At 45.5% G+C, this 24,059-nt stretch overlaps 1 protein-coding gene across 1 annotated transcript in view; it reads left to right on the top strand.

The window, feature by feature from the left end:
* LOC128716241 (ankyrin repeat domain-containing protein 29) overlaps window positions 1–20,951 on the top strand; it is a 144,399-nt gene extending 123,448 nt beyond the window's left edge. The window contains exons 2-6 of the mRNA XM_053811161.1: window positions 11,453–11,551; window positions 12,905–13,003; window positions 13,806–13,904; window positions 20,309–20,506; window positions 20,577–20,951. Coding sequence (XP_053667136.1) covers window positions 11,453–11,551; window positions 12,905–13,003; window positions 13,806–13,904; window positions 20,309–20,506; window positions 20,577–20,951 — 870 coding nt within the window. The remainder of the gene's footprint in view (window positions 1–11,452; window positions 11,552–12,904; window positions 13,004–13,805; window positions 13,905–20,308; window positions 20,507–20,576) is intronic.
* Window positions 20,952–24,059: the final 3,108 nt, after the last annotated feature.

Genomic DNA, 24,059 nt, shown 5'->3' with positions numbered 1-24,059 from the left:
TGCTCACGAAGAGGCAGTTCCGCTGCGAGTGTTTCTATTAATTTGCGTCTAATTTAACAGCTTGTTTAACATATTAATTTCGGCATCTATTTACGGGCGTGTGTACCTGTCCTTCTCTCGCGCACCAAGCTCTCTGTTCTGCCCGCGCCTAGAAAGGTGGGTTTTGGTGTGCGAGGTGAATGAATGCATGTGTGGTGTGGCATACCTGGACGGCGCGGCACCCGATTGTGTCACCGCTCCGCAAACATTCCAACGGGTGCTATCCGATCCGGTTCCTTCCTACCTTTTCTACCGATCGCTCCCACTGGGGTAAAAGTCTTTTACGAGATCACAACCCACCCAAATGGACGGGGTGGTTTTTACAGCTCAGTAGAGGGGAGCCCTGGCATCACCTTTCTTTGTGGCGTATTCGCCTTACACGAGTCGCGGAGACCCCAAACCGAACCCCCCCGAATGCAAGGTCTCGTAAGAAATGTGGAGCGTTTGATCCCTCCCTACTCCTACTCCGCATTCATCCGTCCGTTTTATGGCTCCACTCTCACTGGGCCGGTGTCTCGCGGGCTTTCAACACCGATTTAGTGGACGATTTGACATGTGTTTTCTATCCATTTTATCACCCGGGTGCTTTAGTTTAATTCTTTCATTTTTTGAGTCCTCTCTCACTCTCTCTCTCTCTCGCGCCTCTCTGTGTTGTTGGGGAGGTTTTTAATATGTCCACCTCCACAGCATCCCCCCGCACGAGATCATGTGGATCAGGCCGTTGGATCTTTCGCCGGTGGACAAGTTCGTTTTGTACGGCGTGTTGTCTGTATATATCTGTTTCGTGCCGGTTTTGTGTTTTTGGAGCGATTTAGTTCCTGTTGTTTTTTTTTCTACCTCCTAGTTCTCATCGCTACATAGATTAAGAGTTGTTGCTTTCGGGAGGGATATTTTTCATTTCTTCTTTCACTACTTCTCCTTTTCTTCTGCTTGCTGTTGGGGCCGGAGCAGCGCAGCCATCCACTGATTGAGAGGCGCAAAAGCTCGTCAAACAGGGCTCGGACTTCGACATCTCGTGTCAGATGTGGAAGGCCTTGCGCGGAGTTAAAAAGCCATGCCAAGACACTGTTGTTGTGGGTCACCCGATTCCGCAGGGATGGTTCGAAGGTGGGAGGAGGAAGAAAGGGGGTGTTTAAAAATTATGATCGTTTCCACGCCACGCTTATGGCTTAATTGTGGTTCCAATTTTGTTGCTTCATTTCGCTCTCTGTCCCTCTCGCTCCCTACACCGACCGGTGGTGATGGCCGTCAAAACCAGAACCATAGCTAACCACATCATACATACCAAACACACGTCATTAACTTTTCGTTTGGCGGGTTCGAAAGGAAGGAGGGAGGCAGGTTATAACGGCCAAGGAGGAACATGGGGAGGGCAAACCCCAACGACCCGTTCATGTGGGTGTCACACGCCGGGTTTGATGTTTTAATTAAAGAAAAATGCGCGTCCTGGTACGCCTCCAAACGTGAACGATCACGCTGTATTGAGGGGATGGAAGCGGGATGGGGTGAAAAAGAAATATTAAAAAGCTCCACCATCCCGACTCCTTTTCCGACCCCTCCCGCTTCGAAACACCCTTTTCACCACATCCATTTTTGGATTGGGATGGATTCGATGGACGAGCGCCTCGGTATGCTTTTGGGGAAGGCTTTACAAACATCATTGATGCGTTGTGGGGTATATACCCCTGTTACACACTGACTGACTGTTGCTGTTATTGCTGCTGCTGGTGGTGCTGCTGGTGCTGCTGACGAGTAACCGAATCCTTCCATCTCGGCGAGAGAATCCGCCTTCAAAAAGGTTTCCCCGTTGATTGATGTTTCAAATTGCCGATACAAAACGATGAACATTTGCCAGGGCGCGCGCGTGTGTGTGTGGCGTGGGATGCTTTATGTTCCCACCTCTAGCCCCCTGCACTGACTCCTACGTCCCAACCATGCACCCCCTCCCCTGCAAGAAGGTTAAAAAGGGGGTTGGAATTTTAATTCTTCTTCACCCGCGTGTTGCGTTTGGTGCGGCATTTATGCTTTTTTCTAGGCAACAACCAAGCTAATAGAGCTTGTGTTGTAAGTCGTGTCCGCAAGCGATAGCGCGGCCATGTTAGCAAAAGGAAATCAGCAGCTCATAATTGCTGGCAATTTGTCAATGGTGGAAGATGAGCGCGCGCTCTCGCGCGTGTATCGTCGAATGCAGATTCCATTTTTCAATCGCTCGGAAACATCTATTCGTACGAAATAGTGGAATCGATTTGTCAGCCGATTATTTGATCACCGCCTGATCACTGGTGATTCCATCCAGGAGAGAGAGAAGAAAAAAAGCTTTGCATAATATTCCCGCATCAACACCGGGTATTATTAGATGGAGGTGCTGCTTACTTTTTGGCTTTGTTTTCCCTGTGTGGCATCACAACTAGTGCTGTGGATGGGATGGAATTCCCGGCATTCTTTTCCATCGTCATGGCCATATGCGCAAAGCGCCCAGTTCCCATGGCATTCCGAGTGGCACGAGCGTGTGAAGGCTATTTGTTTGCCAATTTTTGTGTTTCGTTTCTTTTCCCTAAGTAACTCCGCCTGGAAGTGGTTAAGAGAGAGTGATGCTGTTTTTTTTTTGTTTGGGGGGATAAGAGAGTGAGCTAGAAAATTGGCATGCCATTAGTGTGTGATGAGGGAAAAAAAGGTGAGATGAATCGTTGGCTTGAGTCAAAATGGTTCCAGCACGCAGGATGATAAATTTAACAAAATTATCACCCTCGTTATTTTGTATATTTTGGTGTCCCTCTGTTTGTGATCTTCACACCGAACCACTAAACTAGGTGTGATAACTTAATCCCCATAGTTGGGAATGATTTTGACGAAACGACAGCACATCAATTCCAATCAAACAATCGTGTGGGTAGATGCAGGCCATTTTTTTGTGAGGAAAATCACGCGAAATACCATGTCAGGATGATTTTAATCGCAGGAGTCGTACAAAAACGAACACTTAAATCGTGTGTGTGATTTATCAACCATCTCGTCACGGTGGAAAAAGATAAATGTAAGCACTTAGGATCCACTCGGAAGGTGTGTTGCTAAACGCTATGCAAACTCTTATGGTTTATCGGAATGAAAAAAAAAAACGAATTGCCCGGAAGAGTTCGAGTTGGGTTAACAAAAAGGGTTGAAGAAAAACGGGTGGTTTTTCCAGCAGACAATAATCCTAAATCCTGTTTTAATGGAGCTCGTCGATACTCGAGGAAAAGTTTTCTGCCCAAAAGCAACGACACAAAAAAAAACACACACACTTCTCCTCACCGGAAGGGTTAATCCTGGTTCTCGCGTTGACAGAATCAATTAAAAGATAAGTTTAGTTGCTCAGGATCGGTTTCGGTAAACTCAAACAAAACCTTCCCTGGTGTTTTGGTGCCGGCAGCCCCAGTTTTGAAGGTAAGCCCTTCCATCTCGGGGTTTTTCCCATCCCGATCTCTTGTTCAATTTTTTTTGTTATTCAAAATTGTTAAAAGGAAGCTGTTAACCCTCAAGCCCCCTCTCCCCCAAAGTCCCCGCACACACACACATACACACGCAGGCGGGCTCGTACACACGCCAGCGTGGTGTTTACCTTTGGTGGAAGAGTTTTGTCGAAATTGGAAAACCTTTTTCTAATAAAGCCATCAATGCCAACGGCACAAGATAATGATGGCGTTGGCGTTGGGGTGCGGTTGGGTGGTTGTGGAACATTCGGTTCCGTTAGTAGCATCCCTTTTTTTCTCCTCTTCCTTCTTTTTTCCAAGCTGATGTAGCAGATTTGACAGGTCCTCCCTCTCTCTCTCTCCCAGGGGTGACAGGATGATAAAGGCCAACAGCAAAAAAAATGGACACGCTTCCGTCGGATGAGCGGCTCGGATGTTTTCGGTGCGGCATGAAGTTGTAAAGCGTCAAGCTAATCGAGCTTGCGGGTGTCGTGGTAACGTACAGTTAGAGTATGTGTAGGCTTTAGGGAGTGTTTCCCAGAGGACAATCTTATCAAGAGAGCAAAACAAGTCCTGCTAAGAGGATGTTATTGAAATATATTTTAAGTCGCTTGCAGAGAAGTTTTGCTATGTTTCAAAGTTTGTAGATAAGCTCCTGAAATGTAACGCCTAAATGCATGTAATTTCGGTAACAAAATCCTCCTTTTTAATTATTAACTGTTTTCTTTCAATATGGCTTGTCGGTTGGGTTTAGGATTTTCCACTCCCGTAAGGCTGTAGGGATGGTATCTGTACCCAAACTCCATTAGCGATTAGTGGATGACACTGAAAAAGGTGATGTAAAGAAACCAAACTACGTTTGCGAAATTACCAACCGTTGCCTAAATGATTATGATAAGAAAATCCACCATGCTCAAATCGATCGCTCTTTTCACTCACACTCACCGATGTTGCTGCTGCTTTAATTTAGATTTTGCCAGGATATTTTTTCTCTGTCCTGGTTCCTTTTTCCACCTACAAACGGGGGCAGGTGGATTGGAAAAAGTGTCACAATTCATGGAAGATTAGATAAAACCCTGATAGACGGGCTGGAGCGAATGAGAGACCGAGGTTTTGCTAATAGAAAGACAGGTGGTTATGTTTCACCTGATAAAATAACGCACACAGCTACACAGCGGTGGAAAAATTTGCTTGCATCGTCCAAAAAGGGATCGGTGTTTACCTTTTTTTGTTTTTGTTCCCTTCCTTCATCCCCATGTTTGGAGCTAATTTTTAAATTAAGCAAAAAGCTTACCCAAAGAACCGTTTAGGCGATCCTCAGCCAGTTCTCTATCACCTTGTGGTGTGGGTGGGGTTCGCAAAATGGATGATGGAAAATTTAGATGAAAACCGTCGGATCAGGTTTCTCGTGTAGATAAACTTGCTTTTTTATCTCTCTCTCTCTCTCTCTCTCTCTCTCTCTCTTATCGTTCTAGAGAGGAACGGTGAGATAGAGGAGTTTCTTTAATTCACATTGTCCCGTCCCAACAACATGGAAAAAGCTGACAGTGTATCGAGCAACCAGAAATTCGACCCAAAATGCAAATTTCACCTGCCATTTTTCCGGGTTTTCCACAATAGAACAATGCCTCCGCCCGAACAAGAAAAAAAACACCAACTCACACACATGTGCCAGATTTAAAGGAGCACGGTAGTCCTTCCTCATTCCAGCAGCGTGTTTGTGCGGGGGTTGAGATTTGGTGGATTGGTTTAAAAGTCTAAACAATTGCCGAAAGTGAGTGAGTGACTCGCTTGCCGTAGTGTGTGTTCTGACTGCCCCCGTAACATAGAAAAGAGCAAACACAAGAGGTTTTCCCCCTGTTCCGAACGGATGCGGAAGGGATTGCCTTTATTTGATATGGTAATTGAAAATAATGGATAATGTGATAGTCCATTGCTAGCCGTTTCTCGTGGTGATTTTCTCTCGCTTTCCCTTCCGCTCATTGTTATCCTTTGGACTCTGGCCGGGAAGGAGGCTCGATTATCAAACGGAGCACGATCTTCGGGATTGCAGCCGGTACCAACCGTGCTCTGGATGGACACATCATCGAGCTATCAATTTCATCATCATCATCATCATCATCGTCCCGACGAGAGCAGCATACCGGTGCCGCATCCGTGTCGGTTCGCACCACCATTACCCACATGAGTCCTTCCCGCGTTTGTGTGTATGTGCCCGGTGGTGGGCAGGTGGCACACAGCGAAATGGGATCACTTCTAAATGCTTTCTAAACCCTCGTGCCTCGTCCTTCGCGAACGGTCAGCGGTGCACTTAGAGAGCGGTCGGCTGTAGTCCGTGTGGCGTAGGCATGTTTGCATGCGCTTATCAAGATATGATGATTGTATAATAAGATACTGTCCGCCTCAATGCTCGCATAAACGATCCGTGGGATTCAACCGGTCAAAACTGGACCTGGTGTGGCGTTTTAGACACTGAGCGAACGGGCCGACGTTTAGACACTTTGTATGATGGGGTCACGGTGTGGAATGTTGTGCCGGGATTGAATGGCGTTTGTGCGATATTATTGCTCGGTTCTGGTGCATGAACCGGGGAAAGCATTCACGTGTTCTGTTAACCGCAACCGACACACGTATAGCCAGAACGGAACGGAACGTTATTTTGAAGAATTTTTTTTATATGTTTTGAGTAAAAATGCTACTTTCTAATGGCTGCCAAACACTCAATGAGCAATTAAAACAGTTTAAAAAATGAATAAAGTTTTACATAAGTTAGGTTTGACAGTTGAGTAGAATTATCAATGTTTTATAAATAGCTAAAACTGTACGTTAAAATGTTAAAAATGTTAAAGCTGAACCTTCAAATTATCGGACAACTACATGTTATCGTCTAAATACTATTGAACTATATTTTCGGAATCAAAATACCTTTGATTCGCTTAATGTGAGTGTTCATGCTCTGCTTTTTTAAAAAAAAAGCCCACTTCGATCATAGTGGATCGATTGTCATCAGGTTTCTGCGCCTGGGCTTGAAGATTTGAGTGCTTGCGAATCTGATAATTTTTAACGTTTTATGATCAGTTCCATAGCTTAATGTGCTCCTCTGTATGATAGTTGTGAAATTTAGAAACGATATTTTGGGCACTTTCGAAATGGACCGATCATTTTCCAAAAAGTACACAAGCTTCACACATCCAACTGCGTGTTCGCTGCGTCGTGTGCGGTAGCATGCACTGAACGTCAAGTCAAACTTTGCCAAACTTCCCATCATTACCATCTCTTTCGGGGCAATGGTTTTGACTCATTTTTCGTTACGCCTTGGACAAAGGGTATAGCGTGTGGCATGATTATCATAACTCGTTTAGTGTGCTCCAGATACGCCCCCGGGGTCGGATCCTACGGGCCAGAAAGGCGAACCGAACCGTGTCCGATTCTTGACGGATTTGCTACTCCGGTGCCACCGAAACGACCGGCCTGGGAACCACCACCCAGAAAAGCCATCCTCTAAACACAATGGCCATCTACCTTTTGGGGTGGGGGGGAGGCCTTGTGTGGCGTTAACGGTTCGGGATGGACACGAGAAAATGCGAGATTGAAGTGAGGAGATAAAACAAAGGCAAACATAATCAAATGAAAATCAAATATAATTAAATTGATACGTTTCCGTCCGAAGCTCCGGCCGTGCTTGGCGGGATGCGAGGGTTTCGGGGATATGGTTCGGTTCGGGGACGACTACTGCTACCCCGGGAATGGAATAATAAGTGAAGTGAGCTAGTGGAGTTGGTTTCGAGTGGATTAGAGATTTAGCGTTTCGGAGTGTGCTCGGAACCGGACCGGACGAGTGAACTTTTCAAACCATTGATCGTATCGAAACCGTTTGCGAACAGGGGGAAAGGGGTTTGGGGGTGGCGAGTAGGATTACATATTACCGGACCGGGTTAGTTCCGGACTTTCTCCATTACACATACCGCCTTTTTAACTTGTACTCCCTAGTTCCTCCTTCGCAGCAAGCCCCCGTCGATGGGGGCATATAGTGCTAAAAATTCAAACCCCACACAGGGTTGTGGGGGGGAATCCGGTAGAATTATGAGCTGTAATTGAGAAAACTGATACGGATTAATTAGGAACTAGCGGCTGATGGTACGAGGCTCGCTTTGTTTTAAAGTGGATTGGACTCAAACGACTAATGTACGAGAACCCGTCGAGTGTTTGCGTAAAGTGAACAGGAACATGTAAAATCGCAGTGCAATTGAATGTTGTGAATGAAATTCTAATCATATCAGCAACCATTTTTTCCCATCATGAACCGATCGCGGTGTGGAAAGTATTGATTGGACGCTAGTTATGATATCGCGGGAAAGAGAATAACACCATCCAGCAATATCCATCACGCCGTGCCGACCATTCTAGCAATCACAATTTCAATCTGCATAAAATCCGAAAGCTGAAAGCATTAATGCTTATTTCCATCGTAGCTCACTGACTGAGTAACAACAATCGAACCTTATTTCATGGTCGCGATTTCCAAATTAATTGCTTAGCGATACGATTAGTGTGCTGAATATCGTTCGATCTGCTGCTGCTGGTTTGCGTGCCCTTGTTCACCCAATGGGTGAGAAAATTAGAACCATAAAAAAGCACAAACTTTCTTCAAGGTTTCACACTTTATTATGCCTCCCGAAAGGATAACAGATCATAGAATCAGCCAGTGGCAAGAAGCGATCCATATTGAAGTTTTCGCCGTGTTCGTAAAACCATAATCCACAGTCTGTTCCGGGAAAGGTGAAAGTTCTCAGCCGCTAAACTTTGGCCCAAGAGTGATTAGACAATCCCGAATTTTCTTCCCCATGCTCCTGTAATATTCGATACTCCCACCCGCTTGGTACACCAATTTGCAGAGAAGGAGAAAGATAATGAAAAGCGCGTGAATAAAAAATATTGTTTCCGCTTTTCCGGATCGTGATTTCTTAGTCAATGCACAGTGGTTGAAGGAAGGGACATAATGCTAAGAATTTGTATCCCATATGGCACATTTGCATCATGCATTTCCTAATTCCAACTCTTCATATTTCCTAATTTGGTAAGGTAATTTCAAGAGGCATATTGAGAATTTATTTCTACATACTGTAGTGAAGTACTAAGTACCACGGGATAGAGAATTTTTGAGGTTATAAGAAGGTATCTGCTAGAAGCCTTAGTCAACAAGGGTTTCAATATCAAAACAGGACCATAAGGAGAGATTCTCACTTGAAAGTAATGTTCGCTTCTGACCGTGTATATCTCGGCAATCGCCATACCCATTTGACCCTAACTCATCCCATAGTGCAGGGAAGTCCTTCGAAACATTGGTCCAAAAATTTCAATCATCTAAAAATCGTCAAATTTATTCACTTCGCTGTTCACGCCAAAGCGTCGTTTCGTTACGTAAACTTCCCGGATATTGAAGACCGTGAAACGTGCCACTGGGGAGGTCTATTTTGTTCCTCTTTCTCTACTTCCATTAGATATCGTTAGCCATCGTGAGCAACCGAAAGAAGAAACCATCGGACATTCTTCGAGAAGGATTTGATTTTACGCGTTCGGCATCCCGCAGCCTTTCTCGGCGGGAGGAGTGGGCGGTCGGTTTTTGGGGTTTTAATTTATTCCAAAGTGACACACACAACGTAAAACCCGTACCAAGAAACGTAAAGCCGATTTCTTCGCGTCCAGCCGAGCCGAGCAGTAGCCTTGACGTTCGAGCGTCCAGTGGTCGATCCTGAGGATTCTGTGCTTCCGGAAGGTTTTGCCCGCTTGCTGGAGATCTCGATTTCGTTGCCCCGAGACCGACAGCAAGGATGACGAATTGATGGATAAGGGTGAGCGCACAGATGGAGGTGTAATGAAAAGTGCTTTCGGGAAGATTTAGGGACATAATTAAATTAAAGAGCGGGCAAAGCAAACTGGGCGATGGTTATAGGGCAGGATTGAAGATCTTATGGGCGCGCGAAGGCGGAAACATCGTAAAAACCAGTTAGTGAGAATAACCGCTTTTCTTTCCTTCCATGGACCTTCCTTTCCGTCCGGTTAGCCAGTCAGTCCCGTTCTTTCGTCTCTTTTAGTATCTTGAGCGAAACGATAGAAGCATGCTGTCAAATTTCCTTGAACCAAGCAGCCACTGCCGCACGTTTTGTGTGGGGAGTGGGAGTTATTTTTAGTACCACTCTTGCGTCTTGTTGAGGGCGGAACTGAACGAAAGTGGTTCAGATATGGTCCAAGCACAGGGAAATAATCATATCGACGTGCTACTGCTTCCTTCAGGACCAGTATCCTGTCGTGTTGCGTTTGTTTAATCCATCCTTGGTGCGTAAGGAGTATGTAACCGAATCCCTGCTCGTCCATATACTGAGGGGGGGACAATAATTGCAGTACTCGAGTTCGTATTGTATTCAAATTTTAATACCTCCGAAGATCCATTTCGGACCTGCTCGTACAGGCGAGAAGTAGTGACATCAATTTGTGAACCGTCAGGCGAATATTTGTGACACATTTTCCTGCAGGACAGGAAAAACGGAACCCCCAAAAAAAATGGAAACCCGAAAAAAGAACCCCTCCAGCCACATCTTATCCTTCGAAAGGGATGAGGAAGGAAATGTGATGCATGACGGTTGGTAAACCATATTCCACCGAGCTGACGGATAGATGTTTGGGCAAACGAGTATGATTGTGAGAGGATGCCCGGGAGTCATCGTCATCACCGTGGCACACTGCCTGGTAAGGACACTTGAGTTATTATTGCGATTTTTTGGGCTACCACTTCCGACGAATAAAACGAGGGAAGAGGGATGGAAAAAACATAACCACCCCACTCAGTTTCGGGGTATGTGTGTCCACTTGGATTTCGGCAAGATGCATGACGTGACTGGTGCCACACTTTAACCGGTGGTATAGCTAAAGGGTGTACTACTCCGTGTACTTGAAACGCTGCAACGTTGGCACACATTTGGTGAGGCAAGCAAGTACACGGCTCTCATTTGCCAAAAAAAAAATACACCAACGAGAGCTGATTACATTTTTAAATGCTTAAAATTGTGAAGTAATTTTGTAGCTTCTCGTAAGGATATGCGGAGTGGTGGGATCCAGCGACCGACAGTGTCGAGTGTTGAATGAACGCGAGATGCCGGAGTGTCATCGTCATTAAATCGAGTACGGCCCGAGGCCGAACGGAAGGGTCGGCGGGAAAAAATTCAGTCAACCAAGGTGAACATAATTTCATTTGCAACCCGGGCGGTGGTCTGCGTGAAAATTGTCCTGCCGTTTTTGCACCATTTTCGGTGCTCACTATCACCCGAAATGGGGTTTTATTTATAAGTGTGAACGGAAATTGAAAACGCCATAATAAATAGTTTGCTACTCGGAAGGAAACCCCGGGAGGACGATATGGACGGTGAGGGGTTTTTATGTTGATCGTAAAATGTGTGGAACTTAGCGTGGTTCTATGCTCCAGGGATCGTCAACGTAGAAGCCTTTACTGGTGAGTTGTGTCTGGATAAGCCACTGCGAATTACCATTTCGTTTACAATTTGAATCTGAATTAAAGTTCAATTTTATGTTTTTGAAAGTAACCCGAATCCAGTTTTAAGTTAATTATCTAAATTTTTACACACCTTATAATATAATCCATTGTTCGGGTCCCACCTAGAAAATAAAGTGAACCCGGGCATCTTTTATGCTTAAAAATTTAACAAGAAAAAGTTTTATTTCAACACCTTTCAATATACCTTTCATATATTCTGTATGATACAGTTTGCCAATCCCTGCCACTCCTGGATCTTTCTCCAAATCCCTCATCCCATCGGGCCTGCCGCAAACTACAAGCGGCATTTTCCTAGCGTAATAATTTCCACTTTTCGTATTTCTCATCTTTGGCGCTAGGACATTCCATTGGTTTGTTAATTTTTACCCTATTCCATCTCGCTTCTCGCCCGCAGGACTACACCACACCGCTCATACTGGCTGCCGCCGGTGGACATACAGCTTGCGTCATCGAGCTGCTGGAGCAGGGTGCCGATCCGAATGCCCGGCGCGTGGTAAGTAATGCCCCTCGGTTCCCCGATGCTCGTGGAACGTGATACAAATTATAATATTCGTTAGCGTGAGCGTGAATCATCCCGTGCTGTTGAAATCAATGGGATATGGAACTTGGGGAAATGGTTTCCAACTAGTTTTTCTCCACGACCGAGCAAAAGAAAAAAAAACGGAAGCTTTTTCTTTTTTTATATGAAAAATGTAATGTGAAATTCTTTAGCTTCAGCGAAGCGAAGTGTTTCTTTTTTTACTTTTCTTCTCACCCGGGAACTGAGACCGGTGAAATTTGTGGATTCCCATTCGCCTGGCTATCGAGCGCGTGTCCAGTTTTGGGGGTTTTCAATCGGGCCGGGTAAAATGTTGAGCCTTCCTTCCGGTGTTCCACATCCTTTCCAGCTGGTTAATTCCAGCCAGGAAACGAACCAAAGCGCGTTCCAGTTTAAATTTGTTGGTAGTTTATGGATTCGGGTGAATGGAAAATATTTCCCTTCTGCACGATACATAAACTAATGTCCACTGTGTAGCATACACATATTCGTTGCTAGGTAGCGAAATGATTTTACCAGAATTAGCAATAGAAAGCTGGGTGGGAAGTACAAATAGATGTACGAGACAAGCGTTCCAAGATGTAGCAGCATGGAGCTTTACACATATTATATTTCATTATCTGACGGTCTCGTTTTGCACTTAAAACCGACCTTAATTATCTCCTGTTATTAATGTCATTTTTGGTAAAAGTTGAAACATTACTGAATCATTTAATCACCATCACACCGGGACAGATGAACAAAGACATCTCGTCACGTTTGCGACTACAAAATGTGTCAAGCTTGAAATAGTCGAAGAACTAGAAACGACTCAGAGCCACAAGAGCAAACTGGTGTTCTGAGCTTCAAAATGTATTGTCCATCAAGCAAGAAGTAGTTTTCGAACATTTTCGGGATGACGGAAAGAGGACGAGTTATAGGTTACCATGGGAAAAATGAATTTTTACATTAAAACTCAACCCGACAGCCGTGGGAGATGTGTCCACACAAGGGATCCGTTTTTTCTTGTCATGATAAACAAACCATAACCCCGGTGTGTGTGTGTGCGCCCTCTTATGTGTGATGTCCTGATGGACCAACTGGACCTGCTAACATGGGCGACAACGGCACTACAGCAGGTTACTATGGTTACCGCATCAAATTGGAACACTGTTGTTTGCATCTTCTGTACATGTTACAGCATATTCTTTTTATTGCTGTCCGTTTTTAGTGATCCGCAAGGAGGGGTACCCGTTGGCACGAGGGATGGCTGGATGAAGGTTCCCTGTGCATACCACTAACCACTTTTATGCTCTCGGTACGTTTCAGACCGGTACGACGGCGCTGTTCTTCGCTGCACAGGGTGGCTTCGTAGATGTTGCTAGGATACTGCTAAAGGCGGGTGCACCGGTCGACTGTTCGTCCGTGGTAAGTAACTTCGCCCGTGAAGGGTAATGCTGCTGACGAGTTTATTAATTTTTACATACAATTGCACCGTATCCGGTGCTGAAATCAACATTAGCGGATGGGCGCCTTAGACGGGTGGTTAAAGGATAGCGTAAAGAATGACTCCAAATCGGTTCTAGCTAGCTGTTGAATATAATTCTAAGTAATAAATATGTTTTTTTTTTATAAAAGGTTCGTAGCATTACGTAAAATTAATTAAAAAATGTCATATTCTTTCAGATATTCAAACACACCATCTTTTTAATGTTTGGTGGGACAAGATTGACGTCTTGTATTATGAGTCAACAACACAGTTGTAGCCCTGTATGATGGAGATGGTTTGGAAATTTGAAAAATTTAATGCTTCAGTTTTACCTCGTTTAATCAATTTAATATTTTTTCACACTCTCACTGACTTGTAAAATAAACGAAAAGCATTGTTTAAAACTGTCGAAGTAAATGAAAACCAAATCATGAATAGCATCTGAGCAGAATGGGGACAAAATAACATGTTATGCAAAGAATGCACCTTTCTTTCGCGTGATCCTCCGTAAAGCGATTCTTGTCCCACCCGAGAGCGGGATGTGCGGTTTTGCCTTTACTTTAATTAAATCTTTCGTTATTGTTTTCTGATACTTTTTCGCTTTTCTTTGTCACCTGTTTTGAAACGTCCGCTACATAGTTAGTACGGTTCGCCACTCCTTTTATGATCATGTCCTGGTGGATGATGTTGTTTAATGTGCGTTTTTCTTTCTTTTTGTCTCGGATTTCTCTTACCTTCTAGGACGGTGGGACGCCCCTGTTCGTTGCCTGCCAGGGTGGCCACGAAGCCATGGTGAGCGAGCTGCTAAGCCACGGTGCCAACGTGCAAGCCTGCATGAAGGTGAGTTCGGTTCGTAATTAGTTTTCATTATTTCACCTCGGATTACTTCCACCAAGCTGTCAGAGACGTTACGATGCCACCGAGCCAGCTTCCGTGTAATAACTCGCGGCCTCCGGGACGGATCTGGACACGGCTTACGTAGCGTCGTAGGTCGTCTGTGTTGGGAGTATTTTTTTTTTCTTCGTCTCTTGCCTCAATGCGCCACCCACGCTCGTACAAGTTTTCATCGCCTCGGAAAATGGATCGCGTTGGAAAATTTCTTCCCGATCGAATCCTTGTTGCGGTCTTGGTGAACCTGCGGAGGGAGCCTGCGGGGGAAGTGGCAGTGACGGTAAATTCAATCAAGGATTTTCTCGTCTCGAAAAAGTGCCGCTCGCGTGTACCACACAAACCCCCGCACCCATTTCCGCTCTTGCTCATTGGAAAAATCGTGGAAGGTGGTTTGACGGTGGCATCATGATTGGTGTTTAATTTACTCCTTTTTTCGGTACACGCTCTTCGGGAGTGGATGATGGCGGAAGGTCGCGTGGGCTTGCGGAGAAGCAACCGAGCAACGATCATAAAAACCGATGCTGAACGTCTTAAGTTGATGGAGTTTGGTACGGAAGCGAGGATGAGCCAACGGGGATGAACATCTCGTCCCATCCTCGGATTCCCGTAGGCAACCGTGCATTTAAGTATTGGTTTTGATGAAGATTTCGCACCCCATACCGCAACCGTAAACCGGCTACTAGCGAGAAAGAGCTAGCAAGATGCACAGAAGGAAGCAGAATAGCCCTAAGAAAACGTCGGCAAAGTTTTGATAACGATGTCGAAGATTATGTATCAGTTTTTGATGCGCGTTCCTGTTCGAACACGGCACCGGAGATCGAACGTTCGATCTCATCGTGTATCACAGATGTGTGTGTGTGTGTTTGATTTTCAAACCCACAGGGCCATGGCATTTGCCATCTTCTGCTCCGGCAATATCGTCTCAAGCGACCAACAGCCGCGGGAGTGTATTAAAAATTAACGTTCTACTTCATTAAAGTCCTCCTAATGGGCAAAAATTGCTTTTGCACATCGTGTAGCCCGCACAACCCTGCCCTCTCATTACGCTTATCGTACGCCTTCACGCCTCCATTCGGCCCTCGTCCTTGCCATCCTTTCCCATCCCTGATTGATCCGTGTATTCCGTACCGGAACGAAGACATCACCCGAACTTTCCGATTAAGAACTTCCGAGTAGCGCACCCGGCAGAAGTGGCGTTTTGGTGGAAGATTAAATTGAAGAAAAAGTGAAGTGAAAATAAAATATGCTACCATAATTTGTACCCGAGCTTGTTTTGGAGTTTGCTGCAAACGACGGTCTTGTCCGGGAATGGCTGATGATGATGGGAATGATGGGATGATGACGATTTGCACCGGGCACAGACTTACCAGGCTGCAGCATTTTCAAAACACACGCTCCTTGGGAAGTGGCGCATGTGGCCACTTGCTAAACACTTTCTCCCGCGTGCGCCACCGGAGACGGAGGAACACGGGAAGGATCGGGCACGTAGCGTTTTTCCACCATCCATAAATTAATCATCGGTAAGAGGATGTCTTAGTTGCTTGTTTGGGAGCAACGGGACACGGTGGTGGCGGAACGGTGGTGGAGTAATTAACATGTCACGAATCGAGTTGTTTGTGGGTGGGAGGTAGCAGCATTACAAGCCGGATTACATGGCAGCGGTTCGGTGCGTTTGAAAGGAAAATGGTCCTTTGATAAATGAGCCGCACGGCAAAAGTTGTGGTGTCGGTGTAGTTTTACAGCAAGGTTTGCAAATCTGTTTATGAAGAAATGGGGATTGTGCGAACCATTGCTGTCGAATTGGTCCTTTTTGTGGGCGGAAGATTCAGAAGTGGTAGTGAGTGGATGACGATTTGTATGTAGCTAATAAAAATGTATTAAAAGTATATATAGTGCTGTTTGGGGAATACGTCTAAATACATCGTACATCTCTACATCTCATACATGCAATAGGAGGAACATTACATCGATTCGGACACCCTTCCTTCCGTAACGTTTTCTCCATTTGTTTCAATTTAATTGGAGTTGAGGTTGTGCTAAAATATTTGTAATTTCAAAATCCAAACCCAATCTAAACAACCAGAATATATTGGATGTATATTGGAAGCTTCCAGTGGCACATATGTCTTACAACAGACCTTAGAAAGCTGGTTATTATTCTGAAGGTCTGTCACATTCTCATAATTGTTGATCACATCCCTGACGTCCGTGGAAAACTCTGAATGAACGAAGAGAAATATTCGTTTCATCTAGTAGACACTGACCATAAACTTATTAGAAATGTATTAATATTAATGTAATTGGCATGAAATTTCTTTTGCACTTTTATCGGACACAGATTTTATTCAAGATCTACTTGAAGTTGATATTTGAACTTATGAGCCTAGGGCAAAGTGAACTGGTAGACATTGTCATTGAAGTCTTGTAACAATTAATTAATGTAATTTGAGTAATTTTCCACTGTACAAACGAAGGTAGGTTTGTACAGTAGGTACATAACTATATGCTGATTATGTTAATTCCTTATGAGTTTGTATAAGATGTAGTGCAATTATCACTACTATAACAAGCCATTTGATATATCTATTATGCAAATTAAATGTTTACTCATTGTAAAGCTGTCACACAGCATGGAAATGGAACTGTTCACTATTTGCTACGCGCAATCAAAGCACTGGCAGTGAGTCACGTTCGTGTCTAACAACCCATCCATCGAACCCAAGCGCTGCTGCATTGATTGAAACGTCATAAAATGCATTTATTGTTGTGCGTATGCCAAATCCCTTTTATTCCCTTCCGTATCCAATCAATCTCCGGTATACACACACACACACACACACACACCTCGAAGGGTATATAAAAATGCTAGAGCAATGAATTCCGTCGTGCCGAATCGGGCTCGCAATTGGGCATTAAAAATCGTGGCAACAATTCCCGAACCAAAACTACAAAACCGTTAACGACATTGCAGCGCACGGTGCGGGACGGTGCTGTGTTCACAAATCACAAAATTTTCCAACACAATCCGCATGGCAGACGGTTGGTTTGGCAAGGGATAGTTTACCTTCTCTGGCTCTTTTTTTTTTTCGATTGCATTCACTCTTTCTTACCGAGTGTGCTCGGTTCGGCATAATCGAAAATATCAGCTTCAGTCAGTACGCCGCAATGGACCCTCTCCCTGGTTTTATCCCCCTTAACTCGTTAGAGAGTTACGATAGTTTTCCTGTTTTCCTTCTACACCTTGGGCGGACACACCATCGTGTCCGCCCCGGGTTCTGGAAACGGGCCGTTTCTTAGCAACGATGTTTATGAGTTTATTACATGATTAAGACGCGCGTACCATCACCACCACCGGCAGCGGGCAAGTTCTGAGATGCTGCACGATTCGTCCCTTGCCCGGTTTTGGTTTTGGCCATCGCCGTTTGCCGCAGGCATCCGGAGAAGCATCATTTGCTTGCGTTACTGTTGCGCCCGGTCTGTCGGTTTCGCTCGGTGCTTCGCAGCCACCACGGCCAGCCGCCACCCTTGTTAAAACTCGTGAACATTGTAATCAACGATGACTTTTGAACGACGGCCCACAGCATAAGCGAAAAACGGTCCTTAGCTGCTCCCTTTTTGCATTCGGAGTGGTTCAAAAATTTCGGTGTTCTAGGCAACGGCCGGATCGGAGGGAAAAATCGGATTGGATTTCATTTCCGATGGCCGCTGGTTGGTTGCGGTGCGTCGTGGTAAGGGCAAGAATGGTGAAGAAGTTCGGTAGGGTAGATGAGCTGAAATTAGTTTGCCAGCCGGCTGTCCATTCAGCCATTCCCGGGTTTCCTTTCGCAAGTACTGCGCTGGTTGCCCGGCTGGTGGACCGGTGACGGAGAGGAGAAGCACGATATAATTCCATCCCAATTTCCAGGTCTCGTTCCCGATCTCGGAGACGCAATCCGATACGAAATGCAAAATGCGGAAGAGCACGGTCAGTGAGTGTGGGCCCACCATAAAACGACGGCCGGCGCCGCATGCACCTTATACAATTCTAATGAAACGAAGATAAATGATGCATGTGGACAATTTAGATTTTAATGGAAATTTTGCTTAATAGAACGTAAAAAAGAGGCACTCGGGCACTTAAAATGCGTCAGGATATTGAGAAGGACGGCTGCTGTCCCTGTCCCCCTTAGTATTCTGGTTTTGTTCGTTAAGTGACACAATTTCTTCACTCTCATTTCTGTGTGTGCGCTGTGGGATAAAGTCCCCCCGAGGAGTAGGAAATGTTGGACGCCACACGTGTACTCTCCACGTGGATGAGTCCTGAGTGCAGGTGCGGATGATAATTTATGTCCTGGAAATGAGAAGAATGCTAATTGAAGTAGTATATTACTTGGAGGAAGCTGACTCTTTTTACTAGTAAATATCAATTGAACCATCTATTTTGGTATAATTTCCGATAGTTTCCGGAGGTTTCTGCAGGGAAAGATCCACCTATTTTCTTATGTTGGAAAATTTCTTTATAGTAGCTCTGTTAGTAGTCATATGTCAGAACATTCTTCCAATTCCAACATCAGTAAACAATGTCATCAGTTTTTTAGCAGATCTTTAAATGATCTTCGCAGTACCAACGGCCGTCCTTGAAATAAGCTAGTCCTGGCATGGCATGCTTAAAATTTATGAAGCCTTAAATTAGTACTTACTTAAAATACCATTCCACACCACATCATATGCTTCCCGTCGGCTCCATCACACGTCCAATTTATCACCGTCCATAAATGTCAATTCCTTGCTGGCAAGAGTTGGTGTGGTGGACGAAAGGTTGTAAATACGATAAGTGACCAGTTTTTATTGCTTCTATTACCCGCAATATGCTATTTTACCGGGTGCAATTCCTGTTGCTAGCTATAAAAAGTTGCGTTTTGCATATCATTCTTACGGCCCTCTGGAACCTTGGCCATAGTTGCATAACTTCTGTGACCGATTTATTCGATCGTTCGAATGAAAGATGTAATCTGGCGAATTTTATTTGGAGAAGATACACGATTCCACTTTTTTCACCCTTTAAAATTCCCCTTGACGAACCAGCCAAAAGCCAGCCTTGCTGGTGAAGTAGGTCGGTTCAGGTCGAGAAGATGGTAAAGTGAAAAATTGGCACGATTACCCGTGCTTCCTTCCGAGAAGGTAGGGTTTGCTTAGAAAGTAACGAACCACCATATCCACCGAGAAGAAGGATTCACCGGGTGGCCTCTTCAGATGATGCGGTTGCACAGCAGAAAAAAAAGTAACGAAAATGCCCCAGAAACCATCAAAAGATGTTTCCCGAAATGCAATGCCCTTACGAATTTGTCCCGCAGAATGTTTCTGCCTGGTCGCTCGGTTGTCCCCTTTCCCTCACTAACCATCCGGTCCTTCGAGCTGGGCAAAAATCATCAAGAATTATGAAAACGGTTTTACTTAAAGCGAAGGTGTGCGCCATTTTTTCTTCTTTCATCGCGTCCATATTGGGGCGCCCGCGGGATTAATTTGCTTGCGGTTCTGCAGGGGCTGCCCGGTTGACGATCCGGTGCACAGTACGGCAGGAGGATCCATGAGGCGAACGGAGAAGTAGTTCACGCCCGGCAATACCCTCGCACAATTCGAGCTCGGCGAGCACTGTTGCGGTTTGGTTGTTGGTGTTGGCTGTTGGCGTTTTTAAGCTGGTTTGAAGCCCACTGGAACCGCATCTTCCACTTCCTTCGTCATCATCATCACCATCACCATCAGCTGTCCGAAAGGGATGCCTTTTTTCGGTTTGGGGTCGGTAATTTATAGAAGTCTTCTCGGGAAGGGATTTAGGTCAGGTCCGTAACTGTAAATTGGTTGATTTACTACCAAACACTCCCCCATCGCTGGTGGTGGTGGAGTTGAGGTTTTTTTTTTTGCTTGTGAGGCTGTGTGCAATTTCCTCCGCTAGAATGTTGCAGGTCACACCCGAAGGTCTTTCCCTGAAGCGTGGTTTACACATTGGCATACCGAAACCTTGGTGTTTCGCGTGCATAAATAACCGCAAAACTCCATCCACCGGTGTGTCGTCGTCTAATGATGGTTAGTCGGCTGGGTGCGGATTGCTTTAGACCGGCTGCCATGGGTGAGCTGGTCGCCGTATTGGGCATTACTCTTGTCAGCCGGAACTCATTTTTTTAGTGCCGTGGGAGAAAAGTTTTTTGTGCACCAGCCATGCCTTTGAAAGGCTGACCTCCCAAGTGGCCGAGAATGAATTGGTTGCTGCATGTTTACGGAACCCAAACTTTACCATTCCATACTTTGTGTCTCATTGCTGCAGTTGCTGCTCAGAATTACTCATCTTCCTCTCATAATCACTCTTGTTTTCACAGGACCGTGCCACACCGCTGTTCATAGCAGCACAGAATGGACACAGTTTAGTGTTGAAGTTGCTGCTCGCTGCAGGTGCGAAACCGGACGCACCCAGGAATGATGGCGCCACACCACTGTGGATAGCGGCACAGATGGGCCACGATCATGTCGTCAAGATATTGCTTCATAATGGCGCTTTGGTAGATGCGGTACGATGCGTAAGTAATAGTACGAAGGTTCCGCTCAAGCCGCTGATTTTGATGTACCTTTTTCCCAAAAACCTCGCAGGATGGAGCAACGGCACTGTTCAAGGCAGCTCACAAAGGACACAGCGCGGTCGTGCACGAACTGCTCAAATTTCGACCAAATCTTGGCAAACTTGCAAACGGTGAGACAGCGCTCCATGCCGCAGTAATGTTTGGACATCTCCCAATCGTAAAGCAGCTGGTGGCGGCCGGTTCGGATTGCACCATCCCGAACCAGGATGGCTATACGCCGCTGCAACTTGCGCGCCAACAAAAGTTCGCCTCCGTTCATCAGTATCTGAAGGAACGCGAGCAACAGCCACACAGTGGAGGAGGAACTCCGAAAAGAACGGTTCCAACGAACCAAAGCAAAACATCTAAAGGTGCTGCAACGGCATCATTAGCTATTACTGGCTAAAGCACTCAGTGCCGCTTGTTACCCGGACAACTCCATGCAGACAACTCCATGCAAAGCGTGTATGCCTGACGCTCAAATCCTTCCAGTGTTTTGTTATTTAATCTTTACTCAAACAATCTTAAACATTATTTAGTATGTAGTACGCGAATGTGTCTTCCTTGAGACTAGACGTCCACTAGGGAAGTACACTGACAGAGAGTTGTGGCATAAATGCTGCTCATTATCCATCCAAACGTTTTCCATTATCGATGTGCTCGAACTAATTCGTAACAAAAAAAAAAATTGAAACTTAAAATTTACTTACCATACGTAAATGTCCCATGCGATCCTTTGCAGGACAATGCACAAGTAGTTGTTGGTCGTGACGGTTACGATTGTATTTCGGCGTTCTTCCTGAACAGCCATCGGTATGTTATGGCCGTCACAATCATTTGCGGTTCCCCGATGTCGTTTTACGTTCATCCGTTATTATTGCCTGCCCAACTGCCGCCGCGAAGAGACGGAATATTATTTGACCCCTGACTACGAACAATCTCCCGGACGCTTAACGGATGCGATCGGCAAGCCAAAGTTAGATAGCTATAAAGATAGACAGGCTAAGAGACCACTCCGTCCCCACAGGATCAAAGAACGCCACATAGCTCTACCAACCCGGTTGTACACCGGAAGTTAGTGCACTCTGTTATTGACACATCCTCTCTCTCTCTCCGCACAACCTTCGCCGTGCCGAATTTACTGCATACTTTTACCGGTACCGACCGCAAATCGCGAAAACCTTTCGCTAGTGGTGTAACGCTGTGGTTCCGACCGTTCGGCGTACCGCCCGCTGTGAGTGAGATTGAAATCGAACATCAGAAACGGTACAACCACTTCAATGAAAATGTCCTGTCCCGATGCGCGTACCCTTCGCACACGGGGTGTACCGAGTTTCGCGAAAGATGACACCGCGGGAAAATGGTATCGTCGGTTGCAAAAACCCAGTTATTGCTGGCCTCCGAATGCCCATCATCATCATCATCATCTGCCGTGCCCGACCACCAACGGTGCTGGGAAAATGGAAAACTTTCATCCCCAAGCACACACACACACACCAACACGTGTGGGTCCTTTCATCCCGCCCATTGGGTACGGATATTGCGCATTGCGGACAGTAGCAGGATAAGCAGGCAGCAAAAAAGCGGAGAAATGGTACGAAAGACCCGAACGTTCTTCACCTGACTCTAGCGCTATTTTGTCGCCCCGTGAAGCGAAAAGAGTGCATTGATTTGTGATGTGTGCGGCGCTGCAATGGAAGGACGACACCGTTTAGTGGATCACGGTGCAACGATACGGGAGTAATGAAAGTGTTAATGTTGAAATGAAGCAAAGACACGGCAACGCTAGCAATTTCCTTCCTTACGAAACACATTGGGATATTCTGTGCGGTCCCCCAAAAGCCTTTCCTCTTCCAAATGCAATACCGAATGGACCGCCAATAAGGGTTGTCGGATGCGTTTTTAGTGCAGTGGAGAATTAGGTTACTGCTCGCTATAGGAACTTGTTGTATGTTGCATCCTGAATACTAGTTCTATAATACCTACAAGCGAATAAACGTACGCATCCGAAGTGGCTTCGTGAGTGTTCTCGGAATTTACACAGCTGATATATCACAGACGCTGGTCCCGTTGGCGGTTATCGAAAGGGTGAGTTAATCAGTTGCCATCTTGAAGTTCCTTAAGTTCCATAAATAATTTTTATTCTCTTTTGCCCAGCTTTTTAAACAGCTTCAGAAGAATACGATATCCGAAAATGTTAAAGGTATTTGATCTGCTCTTTTACTTGTCTAACTCCAGTAATGGTGGAAGTAAGTGTCTGTTGTGCATTTTGTCCGCTGTGTGTCTGGTACTTCGTATTGTCACTCTATTTCTAAACTATGTTAAGCTCTCATTCCTCTACTTTTAGAAGATATTTTTTAATTTTATCTTTCGTCTGGTTTGTCTTGATGTTAGTGAGAAAAAGAGGAGCAAATGTGTCATCAACACTGTGGTGATTTATGATCGGGAACTAACCTATCCTAAGAACGACCTTTTCTTTGGGAAACTGTCATTAACTTTGACGGTTCTATTACGGATGGATTTACCAGTCTGTCTCACGCAATTGTGTGATTGTCTTCGATGCTGAGAGGAGTACCTGTTCTCAGGGCGATCACTCCAATAATCGATCTTCAATGTGATCTATAGAGCAAAAAAAAACGCTGTGATTGCGCTTCCATTGAACATACAATCGGATGGACCACAAAAAAACACATTTGTGGGATGCATTACTTCGGCTTCATATAAATCGTCTGCACATTGACCCGAGTGACGGTGGTGTGCAAGAAATGTAATCAACCATCAACAATGTTAACCGAGGCAAGCACAAGCGGTGGCTCCTCAGATTTGGATGCGGCAAGTTTTCTTTCACTACTTTTTTTTTTTTTTGGGCAATGATGCCGGACGGGATCAAAAGGATACGCGTTTGTGTGAACCGTGAAAGGGAAAGAACAGTAAGAAAGGATCGTGGTTGCAGGCGGATGTTCCACCGCCGGGACGGAACTCATATTTCACCTTACTGACAGGGTTCTTTCGCTTGCTCTTCGCTGACCCTCCTGCACCACGGTGCAATGGCCAGTTTGGACACGGTGAACCCGACGAGTACCTGGTACGGTTGTCAATTTCCGTTTTGCACCTTTTCTTGCGGGACACACCGAGAATTGCACTCTCGCAAAGACGGTTCCCCTCCGTTCTCTGTGCCGAATCTTACACCGGAGTGTGAAAACGTTATGCGCCACACGCACCAGCTCTTAAACAGCAAAAAAAAGGCAAGACAAATTGTACACACGGCGATGTCCTGTCGGTGCGCGAGACGAAGCGAACCGTGGAAGGGTACGAGTGGGCTAACTCGCCCCGGTACTGTGCCAGCTCTTCGTCCAGACCACGGATCAGACATGGATGATGGCGTGCGGCATTCATTTGCGTTACCAGCATTCTCTCGGTTCCACCGACCGAAAGCGAATCCTTTTTGCTGGTCTTCTTCACTTCGCTGCGCGATCGGTTAAGGATGGCAAGTAATTGAATAACGAGACCGAAG

Source organism: Anopheles marshallii, chromosome 3, assembly GCF_943734725.1.
Source record: "Anopheles marshallii chromosome 3, idAnoMarsDA_429_01, whole genome shotgun sequence".
In the NCBI taxonomy this organism is placed as follows: domain Eukaryota; kingdom Metazoa; phylum Arthropoda; class Insecta; order Diptera; family Culicidae; genus Anopheles; species Anopheles marshallii.
This window is presented reverse-complemented; position numbering and strand designations above follow the sequence as displayed.